The sequence below is a fragment of the Suricata suricatta genome, chromosome 10, assembly GCF_006229205.1.
Source record: "Suricata suricatta isolate VVHF042 chromosome 10, meerkat_22Aug2017_6uvM2_HiC, whole genome shotgun sequence".
Lineage (NCBI taxonomy): Eukaryota > Metazoa > Chordata > Mammalia > Carnivora > Herpestidae > Suricata > Suricata suricatta.
In genome coordinates, this window is record NC_043709.1 from 123,695,324 (window position 1) to 123,707,607 (window position 12,284).

General features: G+C 43.3%; 1 protein-coding gene across 1 annotated transcript in view; it reads left to right on the forward strand.

Annotated features, from left to right (window-relative positions):
• The window catches only part of GAD2 (glutamate decarboxylase 2), an 81,131-nt gene that overhangs the window by 9,188 nt on the left and 59,659 nt on the right, over window positions 1-12,284 (forward strand). Inside the window, exon 7 of the mRNA XM_029955366.1 lies at window positions 4,182-4,297. Within this exon, the coding sequence (XP_029811226.1) occupies window positions 4,182-4,297 (116 nt within the window). The remainder of the gene's footprint in view (window positions 1-4,181; window positions 4,298-12,284) is intronic.

Genomic DNA, 12,284 nt, shown 5'->3' on the forward strand with positions numbered 1-12,284 from the left:
GCGGGCACTCGGTACACTGAGATTGGCCCTGCTGGGGAGGTCAAAACCACACCTGCCATTATGTCAGACCCAGCAAAAGCCACATCTAGATGGCCCTGCAGCAAACCTGCCAAGACAAGCAGATGATGAGGGAGAGAGAAAATAAAGAACAGGTTGAAAGAAGAAATTATAAATAAGCAACAGTGACCTCAAGGATAGGCCTTAAATTCATCAGCTTTACCCACAAGCTTAGATATGCTATTGTATTTTATGCTTTTAAAGATACAACAGAGGGCACCTGAGTGGCTCAGCTGATTAAGCACCTGACTTCAGCTAGGGTCATGATTTTACAGTTCGTGGGTTTGAGCCCCACACAGGGCTCTGTGCTGACAGCTCAGAGCCTGGAGCCTACTTCTGATTCTGTGTCTCCCTCTCTCTCTGCCCCTCCCCCACTCACACTCTGTGTGTGTGTGTGCGTGTGTGTGTGTGTGTGTGTCTCTCTCAAAAATAAATAAATGTTAAAAAATAGTTTTTTAAAAATAAAAAGATACAATACAATTTTTCAGGTACAGAAGGAAAACATGTTAGTTAAATGGAAGGGAAAAAGAGCCTTTTTTTTTTCATTGAATACCAATTGGGATGAATTTTAAGCTAGCCTTTATTTTGTAGAGGTCTTAGTTTTCCTTTGGAAAACCACTCCCTATTGAGGGAATTTTGTCAGCTTTTTCTGGACCTGATGCTCTTAAAGTATTTTTCACGAGGAATTAGGTAGTGTTCAGAGATCAACATTGTTCCTACCTCTATTCTTCTTCCTCTTATGAGGTTGGCGTGTGATCAAGCATCCTGGGATCTCTTTTAATGGGCCCTCGGAGTGGGAAGAGAACAGTTGACCCTGAAAATTTGGCTAAGGGGGCCTGGGCAAGGCCTAAGTCAGCTGGTCTTGGAATCCACCTGCCCCCAGAATATCTACACCCAGAGAAAGAATCCTCTCTGGCAGTTTTGCTGAGCTGGGTATGGACACCCCCATCATGGACACCTGATCATTTGATTAGTCTTTCTACCTCACCAAATGATCAGGTAAAAAAGAGTTAACCTTGATCAGGAGGCTCCTTCCTTGGATGCTAAAGATCCATATGCTCTCATGCCAACATGGATGCCACAGAAGATGCCATATGCTAAATATAATGAAGACATTGCAAAGTGGGAGGGAACAGAAGAAAAGGCCATTGGCAAACTGTTTCTGCGCTGCTTTCTATAAGGCATTGCAGAGGCAAAAGGGATTATAGCATCCTCACTTGGTACTGGATGCCTTTCTGGGTAGCAGTGAGGCTCATTCCTGGGGCAAAGGGTCTTATGATTTAAGGGGTGGGGACAGGGGAAATCACACATCTTATGTGCCTGAGATCAGAAAGTCCTGTTGCCCAGGACTAAACTCAAAGAGTTAGATCCATGACTTGAATATATAACTCAGCTCAGTTTACCTTATACCTCCATCTATAACATCCAGAGGATTTATGCTTTGTGGAAAGTCCTTTGGGACATCTAGAAGAAATCTATTAATGTGATGCCACCTGTGCCTGGGAGCCAAAGAGACCTGGAGTATTCCTCACTGCTCAGTAAGTCATGAAGGGCTGAAGGAGAAGAAAGGGAAATCTTCGCTTAGTCACAAACCTTTTCCTGTCTAACAGGATTTTCCTGATGTTTCAGAGTTTGTATCTGCATCCTTTCTCTGGAAGACACATCTGTCCTCCTGGCTGGGCTGCACTAAACAGTCTGCTCTGTCTAGTGGCCCAGAATCCTCTTCCTTTTTCTCAGGACTACTGGATCTTTTATTTTCCTTGCAGTTTTATGGTTTTATTAGCACTAATATGATGTGCACATAAGCAGTCTATTCATTTTCTTTGCTGTGCAGCCTGGCATTGGGGTTGGTGACTCTGATGGTGTGCTGGGCTGCTCTTTCCATAGCAGCTCTGTGGTTCTTGGAGGAGGCATTGTGAGCAATCTCTGCACAGTAAGATTTGTTGCACATCAGCCACAATTCAAGCTCCTTGAGGCTGTGGACTAGGAACCTCTGGAAGCCACTGGCCAGCATGTGCTTTGTTTTCTTGTTTCTCCCATAACCAATGTTACGCATCAAGATCTGGCCCTTGAATCTTCTGCACATCTTGTTTTCAGTGACTCCAGGGTTCTGCCAATTTTGACATATTGGTCTGACCGATAAACTTCTTGGTCCTCTTTTTAATGATCTTGGGCTTCACCAGGGCTTTGAAGGCAGCCATGATGCCAAGTAAGAGATGGCTGCTATTCCACAGGCCAAAGAGGAGGACCACTGGATCTTTAGAGAATAACTGAGTGGCGAAATGAAGAGTGAGAAAGCAGAGCTGGAAGCTTCATGAGTAACTATGCTGTGTGACGCACTTTCTTTGTGTTCATCTTCCCCTTCTCCTTCTGGCCTCCTTTCTACCCAGCCTCTCTGAAAAGAACTAGGGCAGTGCTTCTCAAATGGGGTCTATTGTACCCCCAGGCAACACTTGGCAATGAATGGAGAAGGGCTTTTTTAAGTGTACTCATTTATTTATTTATTTATTTATTTAGAGAGAGAGAGAGAGAGAGAGCATGCACGCAAGCAGGGAAGGGCAGAGGGAGGGAGAGAGAATCTCAAGCAGGGTCCATGCTCAGTGCAGAGCCTGATGCAGGGCTCAATCTCATGACCATGAGATCATGACCTGAGCCGAAATCAAGAGTCAAGTGTTTAACTAACAGAACCACCTAGGCACCCTGAGAAGTTTTTGATTGTCACAATTTGATGGTGGGGTGTGTAGTGTGCTACCAGCATCTGGTGGGTAGCCGCCAGAGATGCTGCTAAACATTGTCAGTGCTCAGGACAGCCCCCACCATGCAGTTATCCAGCCAAAATATCATCAAGTGCCAAGATTGAGAAACCACACACTAAAGTGGAAGTTCCTTTAAAAGCTGACCCCTTGCCCAGCAGCTTCCTAGACACTCAGCATTTTAGACAAGGTGTCTAAGTCAGAAGAAGTCTTGATGTGGATTCTGCTTGCCCCATGTCTCTGGGGTTCAGAAGAGGTAGAAATTTCCCTTATTCTGACTGAACACAGAGCCAGGATCTGGGTACTGACTGCTCTGTGCCAGCCTGCTTGCTAGCATCAGAGCCTAGGGTTCATGAGGCAAAAATCGTGTCCCTACATGGGCCATTCATTTTCATATGAAGAGCCGTCTGCTCCCCAACCACCCAAAGGGAAGAGAACTCCAGGCACTTACATTATGGCTCAGCCCAGTGTGTCTTTTATGGGGAGAGAAGATAGTGCCTTCACAGTGCCACATGGCATTACAGCTCCCATGCCCGCATATCCATTTGCATGCACAACATCTGTCTTCTTGTAGAGCAGAAACCCTAAACTTTCCAACAATCTTGGGGAAAAGTTCACTTTGCTTGTGAAAGGAGACCTTCCTTATAAGATGCAAATATTATGGTATGAAATCCTTGACAATCTTAGGTTGACACAAGAAAAGCAATGCACTATTGGCTTAAAATTCCCTTTGTTGTGTGCTTTCCCATCCTTAGAAATTAGATTTTGTTAGCTGTTACAATTATATTTCTATGGTGTTTTTTGGGAAGGAAGAACTGCTCTGGGGAAAGTAACAGAAGCATATGATGAGATGGGCTTGGATGTTTATCCTCATTCTATAAGGATTGTTGATTAACAGTCCACACCATTAACTGCAACTGAATTTGTCTTGGTGCAAGTGCAAGGCATTGCATGAGTTGAAATGAAAAGAAATGTGTTCTCCATCAGGATGTAAGAAGTTTTTCACAGAGCTAATGAAGAAGGACCATACTCACAAGGTGAGGAGGAAGGCAACAATTTCTCAGTTCTTAAGAACCTCTTCAAAGGACTCTCCACAAGAGCAGAATCAATTGCAGTTCTTGTTAGCAGACAGATATGGGGTGTGTGGGGGATGGCAGCCATCCTGGGGTTGGGCCCCGTGCTCCGTTCTCTGGACCCTCTTAGCCTGAGGATACAGTATGAGTTTGAGGATTCAGCACAAAAGATAACCAATAATATGGCCTTCTCCTGTGTCCCAGGAGGATTCTGGATCAATGGAAATAAGGAATGTTTCTTGGATGTGACATGACGTTAATAACTAGAAAAGGTAACTGTGTGTTGCTGTTACTTTAGGTGGAGCTATTTCTAACATGTACGCCATGCTGATCGCACGCTTTAAGATGTTCCCAGAAGTCAAGGAGAAAGGAATGGCTGCTGTTCCCAGGCTCATTGCCTTCACATCTGAACACGTACGTGTTTCTGTTTTGTTCCAAGTTTAATGTTATAGTCTGTAAAGCTCAAGTTGAAGGAGTCCTGTTTGGAAATGCTTTATCACCAGAGGTCCTCCTCCCTAGAAGATACTTCTTGGGAGAGAACAGCTGAATGGTACGAGGTGGGGGAAACCCTTTTCTCTTTGAAATTTAGGAAAACCCTCATAGAGAAAGCAGAATGTTTTTAATTCTGGTTCCTACACTCCATTTTTCTGTAATAATGTTGTATGTTGGGGGAAGAGGGAGAGGTCAGAGTGACTATGAACTCATTTGGACAATTGGTGCTATGTCTGTATAACTCAAAACTCCAGTGTGTCCTATTGAGACAATCTTTCTCTATGAAAATTCTGACCAGATAGTCTACCCAAAAGGTGCCTTGAACCGTTTAATGCCAATCTTTGACAGGCTTACTCAGAGATTTTTATCACCGTAGAGAAGTGGCCTAGTGGTCATATCTGTCATGTCTCATCTCTGGGTCAGTTCTGTCTCAGCCAATCACAGGCTTCTGTATTCTGCTATGTTGTTGTCCAGGTGGGATGTAGAGGGCTGGGTCTTTTAGCTGAATGCCGCAGCGTAGCACTCCGTATTCTTCCCATGGCCCTCAAAGAGTTAATGCCACTCTCCCTATTGTCGCAGACATATTGAAAAAAGTGGCCCACCCTGTTTACATACATTAAGCTAAACAGCTTCAGTCTGCCAGCTTTCTCTCCTTTGCAGGGATGGAGCCACACACAAGCTCAAAACCACATTGCAGCTGTTTGAGCAATATCTTGGTTCCAAATTCTCCTACCACACGGGCCCTGCAGCAAACCAGAGGTTGTTCTTGACAGGCATTAGTAAGCATGACCTGCCATATAATTCCTAAGAGTTTTCTTTCACAACCTCTTCCTCAAAGTAGGCTAAAGTTTGGGAAACAATTGCCTCAAAAAAGATGAAGAAGCCCTCTCATGGTGGGGGAAATAAAGAGATGGGGATGGAAGAAGGTTCTTTGGGGAAACTAGGGGTTCCTGTAAAGAGACATCAGTGGGGAGATGCAGAGAGTCATAGTGGGAGTCAAGGCACATCTATGGAACTTTTCTTTTTCTTCTTTAAGTGGTGTGTGTGTGTGTGTGTGTGTGTGTGTGTGTGTGTGTGTTTTCATAGCAAGGAAGCAAAGGGCAAGTGCAGACTGGAAGCCAGTGAATACAACTCACAACTATAGCAATGGCCATGGAATCAAAGGAAACTAGTGATTTATGTTAACAAATGATCTTCAGCACCTTGTTTTTAATCATGTGTTAGGTTTCGTTTTGCCCTTCCTCCATTTACAGAGGTCAAATTTAGCAGTGAAGTCCACAGCTTGAAATTACCTGGTGTTTTACTTTCCGATTGCCGCTAAAACAAATTACCATAAACTTAATGGATTAAACCAACATAAATTTATTGTTTTATAGTTCTGGAGGTCAGAAATCTATAACACATCAGGTAACACTGTGTCCCTTCTGGAGACTATAGGGGAAAATCCGTGTCCTTGCCTTTTCCAGCTTCTAGCGGCCACCTGCCTTCTTTGGTTCATGGACAGTTCTTCCAACCTCAAAGCCAGTAAAACATCTTCAAATCTCTCTCTTCCTCTCTCTCACTGTCTCTCTTTCTGATCTCTGCTTCTGTCACCACATCACCTTCTCTCACTCTTACTCCTCCCTCTTTCCCTCAAAAGGACCCTTGTGATGACATTGGGCCAACCCAAATAATCGAGGACAATCTCCTGTCTCAAGATCCTTTGCTTAATCACATCTACAAAGTTCCTTTTTGGCATGTAAGGCAACATATTGTTAGGTTTTAGGGATGAGGATGGGGACATCTTTTAGGGGAGGGTGTGACTCAACCTGTTAAGCCTGGTACCCCACCATGAGATAATTTTCATCTCAACTTGTCCATGGGTAGAACATTATGCTATAATTTTATCCAATTAGTATTTCCCTATGCTATTGTGTCCCCAAATAGTTAAATGTTACTCAATTCTCAGTCTCAAGAAATGCAAATAATTTTATATTGCGCATCTTTTTATTTTGGCTTCCATTCTGTTTGCACAACCTGAAATGAGGTTGGTCCACTAGCAAGCTGTCCTATGCTCTCTGGTTTTTGCATGAATTTCTTGGCTCAAACTTCATGGAAATTGACTTAACCTTGCCCAGAAAGCCCAGGTCATATGGTCTGAGAATAATTTTGCTATGCCTCCTTTTCCTGATATTGCAAAGTTAGAGTCTACTTCACGTCTATGCAAAAGAAAGGTGATTCAGCTACACAGCAGCCATTCAATACTTCCTCTTTCTCCTGTACCTCTTTCCATGCATATAATTATGAAAGAACATTTGAATTATAAACCTTTCCTAAAACACCAATTGGTTCTAACCCTAGTCTTATTTTTGACAAGATAAACTCTCTTTTTAAAAACAATTTTAACGTTTATTTTTTGAGAGATAGAGACAGAGCATGAACGGGAGAGGGACAGAAAGAGAGGGAGACACAGAATCCAAAGCAGGCTTTGGGCTCTGAACTGTCAGCCCAGTGGGCCCAATGTGGGGCTTAAACTCACGAACCGTGAGATCATGACTTGATCTGAAGTTGGATACTTAATCGACTGAGCCACTCGGGTGCCCCAGATGAACTCTCTTCCTAATGTATGATACCTTATATCTGATAACTATCTGACAATTTCCAACACACTTCCAATATACATGAGCTCATTTGATTTTCACAACAATCTTGTAGGACAGGTAGAGCAGGTAGATTATCAACTTTTTTAAAATGAAGAGGCTCCAGGTAGAGCCAGGATTAAATGGGTTTCCTGACTCCCAGGTCAGTGAGGTCGGTCCCTGTTCCAACTACCAATGAGGAAACAAGATTAAAATATTCAGTGACAACATTTTGTGTGCCATAGCTCATCAACTAATTTAACATTTTATACCTTCCCAAATAAAATTTCCACCAAGAGCTTTTTCTTAATGTGAACGTGATGCTAAATTGGTACTCCCCCTACCAAAACAAAAAACAAAGAACGCCCGCAACCTTCCTTATTATCTCATAGAGCTGGGCTGGAGGGGACTTTCAGAGTTCATTTCAAGCACTCCCATGTCTTATTGAACATTTGATCCAAAGCATTCTGGTCAGATAAGCCCTTTTAAAAGTGAGCCCTGCCCTTGAAACTCCAGGTTGAGAGGTAATGTGACCCCTATATCTAGCTCCTTCTGGGATCTAAGCCTCAGGGCCATCCCATCCCATTCATCACTTAGTTCCTTCCAGCTTCAGGCCTGGCCATATATTTCCCTCATCTTTTCAGGTTTTACAATCACCTTGTTTCACCAGCCCCAGAAATAGATCTCCACAGGCTGAAGACAGAAGATGACCAAGTCAAATCTCAAATGCCTTTTTTTCCAGGCCAAGCAGTTTCTATCTTTGCATGGAAGTTTCCTTCCTGAGTCCCTCCCTGCAGGGAGAAAGGATGGTGGAGGGGCTGCTTTGTGAATCCAGTGGGGTGGGGGTGGCAATGGCTATGGCCGAGGCTGCTTCGAGTATTGTCTTTCTTTACTGTCTTTGAGAGTTTCCAAGGCCCAAGACGTTTGGAGCTTCAAATGAAAGCCTTATAAAGCAGTCACTGTGGGGTTCCTGGGTGGCTCAGTCAGTTAAATATCCAACTTTAGCTCAGACCATAATCTCATAGTTCGTGACTTCAAACTCTGCATTGGGCTCTCTGCTATCAGCCCAGACAGAGCTCACTTCAGATCTTCTGTCTCCGTTTCTCTCTGCCCCTCCCCTGCTCGCTGGCTCTCTCAAAAATAGAATAAACATTTTTTTTAAAAAGCAGTCACCTTGGCTTCTGGGATTTAGGAAACTCTATGTAAATGTCAGGTAACTTAAAAAACAGAAACAAAAACAATTTTATTTATAGAAAGCAAGTCCCGAGGTGAGAGATGTTTTGCCCAGGGTTTCACAGCTAGTCAATGGCAGAGTCAGATCTAAAGTCTCAGTTTCCAGTATTGTTCTTTCTTTCTTTTTTTAATTTTTTTAATGTTTATTTTTTGAGAGAGACAGAGAAGCAGAGTGTGCGCAGGGGATAGGCAGAGAGAGAGGGAGACACAGAATTCAAAGCAGGATCCAGGCTCTGAGCTGTCAGCACAGAGCTTGACGTGGGCCTCAAACCCACAAACCATGAGATCATGACCTGAGTCAAAGTCAGATGCTTAACAGACTGAGCCACCCAGCCCCCAGTATTGCTCTGTCAACTACTGGGTTGGATGACCTCTACACCACTCTAGCTGGCTGCTCTAAATTCATGGTAGCATCCTATTTTCCATGTTGTTCTTCTAGTGCTAAAATAATTTTCTGATCTATTGAACTAAGTTACCGTCCTTTCTTCTAGTCTGAGCACTGAGTTTAAAACCTAGCATGTGTAGAGCTATAGGAGTGGAAATGACATTGAGAAACTCTTTTCCAGCATCCAACCAGAAACAGCACACAATTGAGGAAGGGTCATCTTTTGTTTTCTAAATGATCCACACTGTCTCTCTCTTTTGTACCCCACAAAGCTACCATCTCTTCTCTGGCCACCAACCCAGACTAGAATTTGCCAATGCTGCTAAGGAGGGAAAGCTATTAAATCTTTGTTTGTCCAAATCCAACTGTTTTCTTGAAATTTTGGATAGGACTGCATTAAACAAATAGTATTGCCATGAAGAGCATTAGAAGAAGTAAAAATAAGAGATAACACGTAAGCTCCAAGCAAAGAGTTCCGAGATTATTTTCCTCCACAATATGGAATCACAAAATCTCAGAACTGGAAAGGATCTTAAAGACTGGCTGGTTCAATATTCATCCTTTGCTGAAATCTCATCACCATCACCAAATCTTCAATGACAGAAAAGCTTGGCAAAAATTAACCTGGTGAGTTTTAGATCCTTTCTTGAAAGTAGATTTAGAGGGAAGTGAAGACTCAATAATTTATCTCTAACTCTGAGTCCTTTGAAAGCCCAAACTGTGAGTTACATTCCAAATTTCTCTTATTTCCTCAAGTGCAATAAGCTCTTCCAGAAAGAGTTTCAGTGGAACAGCATAATTGCATCCAGGAAAAATATTCTTCATAATCAGATCACAAGTACCGGGATCTTTTAGGCAAATTGGTACAAATCACTTCCCTCTTTACAAGTAGTCACCAGTGAGGCCTCTCATGGCCTCAGCCCGCTTCCGGAGGAAGGTCATTCTCATAATTGTTTAGAAAGACGGTTTTCACAAAACAACCCTATATGAGAGGCTTCAATTCCAAAAATAGATGTCCTTTATGTAAAAAAAAAAACAAAAAACAGAGCTAAACTAAAGGTGACCCAGGCATCTTGGAAAAAGACAGCTCCCATGTAATGCTTCTATTAGACAGAAGATTTGCCTGACAGAAATTCAGGAAGTGAAACTGTGAGCTAAATCCAGTTTACCTTTAGCCTCTGCATTTCTACTTCATGTTCATTTCCAGGCCCTCATCACTCCGGTGTTATTTTCTCCCTCTACTCAATCCCATCAAACCCTACTCTCAAGAAAAAGCCTGAGAGCCCTGTAAATGATTTGTAAAACTTAAGTTTTGCCTCTCCTGGGGTACTTCCATTGCAATAGGAGACAAAGGAAGATGCAGGAAGGCATAGGGGCACCATGGGGTGGTGGGATGTTTCCTTTACACCTTCCTTCATTCACTCAGTGCACTATGTGCCAGGCATTGCCTCGGGTACTGGGGAGGCAACAGTGAACAGAACAGACCCAGTGCCTGCTCTCAGGGAGCATATATTGTACTGTGGGAGAAGGAGAGGACAGGAGTCTAGAGGGCACAGTCATGCTTCTCAGTGCCCCTGAGACCACACTGAGTGATCAGAATAACAGAATTCATGCTGAGTGCTGATGTTCACATTTGTCTCCAGCAGTCATCCTTGAATCTCTTTTCACATCAACTGAATCTTCATACACATTGTTCTTTTCTTTTAGTGCTTACTTAGGGCACAAGCTCACGATAGGTGACTTTAAACTATAGAGCTATGAGTAATAAGGTACCAGCTTCCCAGAGATGCCTTGTGTGCAGATCCATATTATGTCAGAATCACATGGAGTCTCAAAGAATGTGGTTGGGTGATCCCCTACCCTCCAAATCATTATAATTAGAAATCAGTGAGGTGGTCTCCCAGAGTACAAGCTTCTTAGTAAATCAGATGATTTCGAAAGCAGGATGTATTTTTAAAGCCACTTGATGAGTAGAATCAAGGACAAGAATTACCAGTCTAAGGCAGAAGAGGCTATCATTTTTATCAAATCTCAGGATGTATAGGGGGCAAACCAGTAGGTTTACGATAAAAGTGTGGAGAAAGAGGACAAGGGAAAGACTGCTGGTCCTATAATTGCTGAGTGGGAGGGGTGTCCAAAACATGCAGAGGGGCAAAGAAGCAGATTTCAGCTCATTCATAGGTTGGGCTTCACGATCTATTTATTGGGGGGCCTGTTATGCAAGGCCTCCCCATTCACCTCTGTTTGGTGTTCCTCCACACACACTTCATTCACTCCACTCACAAAGGGGTTCAAGTCTAAGGACAATGAATAGACCTTAGGGCTAGAAGATACAGCTTTTGACAGAATGCCAGAAGAGTTAAGAACTGACATTCCAATCTAGTGTGTCCTGTTTCTTTCCTCTTTTGAAGTTTTGAGTTGCTTCTTCCTCAAAATGGCTGATCTGGCTAGCAGGGCCTATGGCTCCTTCCTGCTTGGGAAGGAACCCATCTTGGGCCTTTTGGGGTGGATGCCAGGAAGACCTCTGCATGGAGGCCAGGAAGATCTCTGGACTTGCTTTTAGAATGGGCTTTGGATTCGAAGTGTTAGGGTCTATTTAAGCCACCATCATCCGGCCCCAATCACCAAAACCACACCTCAGTATTGGGATTTGTGGCTGGAGATTTGTGGCAATAAATAGTGGGCATTTTTCTGGACTTGTTCCCTGAGGATATGGTCAAGTTCAATAAATCTGTGTTAACTATATACTACAACAAAGTTCTTGCCCTCATGCAACCTACGTTCTAATAGGGGACAGATAGTAAAGTAATAAATATTTGCTCTAATGTCACATGTTGACAAGAGAATGGGGCAGTAATGGGCTATTTTACAAGATGGTCATAAGAGGTCTCTGTGGAGGTGATATATAGCAGAAACCTGCATCGAATCGGGGAGGGAGCCACATAAAGATCTGAGGGAAAGATTGCCCAAGAAGTGGAATAGCAGGAAGAAAGGCTGAGAGGCCAGAACAAGTTTAGCGAGCTCATAGAAGACTGAGAAGAACCAGTACCAGCAGTAAAAAGAGCAAGAGGAGGTGAGGCAGGAGATGACATAGGGGAGGTAGCTGGGGACTGAGGGCTATTTTAATCATCTTTGTGTCCCTGAGCTTAGCAGAAGCTTTCCCTGAAGCCTCGTGGTCCACCGAGTAGTTGAATCTGAGTCTCCCTTAAATATTTGAATGTGACCAACAATGGCTTGAAATAGTTAATGCAGGTTTCCAAACTGCTTATGTAACTTGTCATAGAGGAAGCGACACCAGCATGTCAAGAGACTGAAGTGGTTTGTCTCTGAGCTTTTCCCCAGTCGCCTTATTCTCCCACCATCCCTAAAGACAGGAAAGATTTATCGTCACCATTACTGAAGGAAGGAGCCAATGCATACCCTCTAGTCATAGGGCTAGACGGACTGCCCGAGCTCATGCCCCCGCCCCAGCCTGTGGGCTCTAACTCTCACACATTCTTACTCTGGATAATCTCATCCTACTCAAGCCCAGAAAGCCTGCTTATTTTTTTAATTACAATTATTTTATAACTATACAATGCCATGGTTATTTGCACATATTTTATTATTTTATTTTGTTTTGTTTTGAGAGTGTGTACATGTGCACACATGAGCAGGAGCAGGGCAGAGGGAG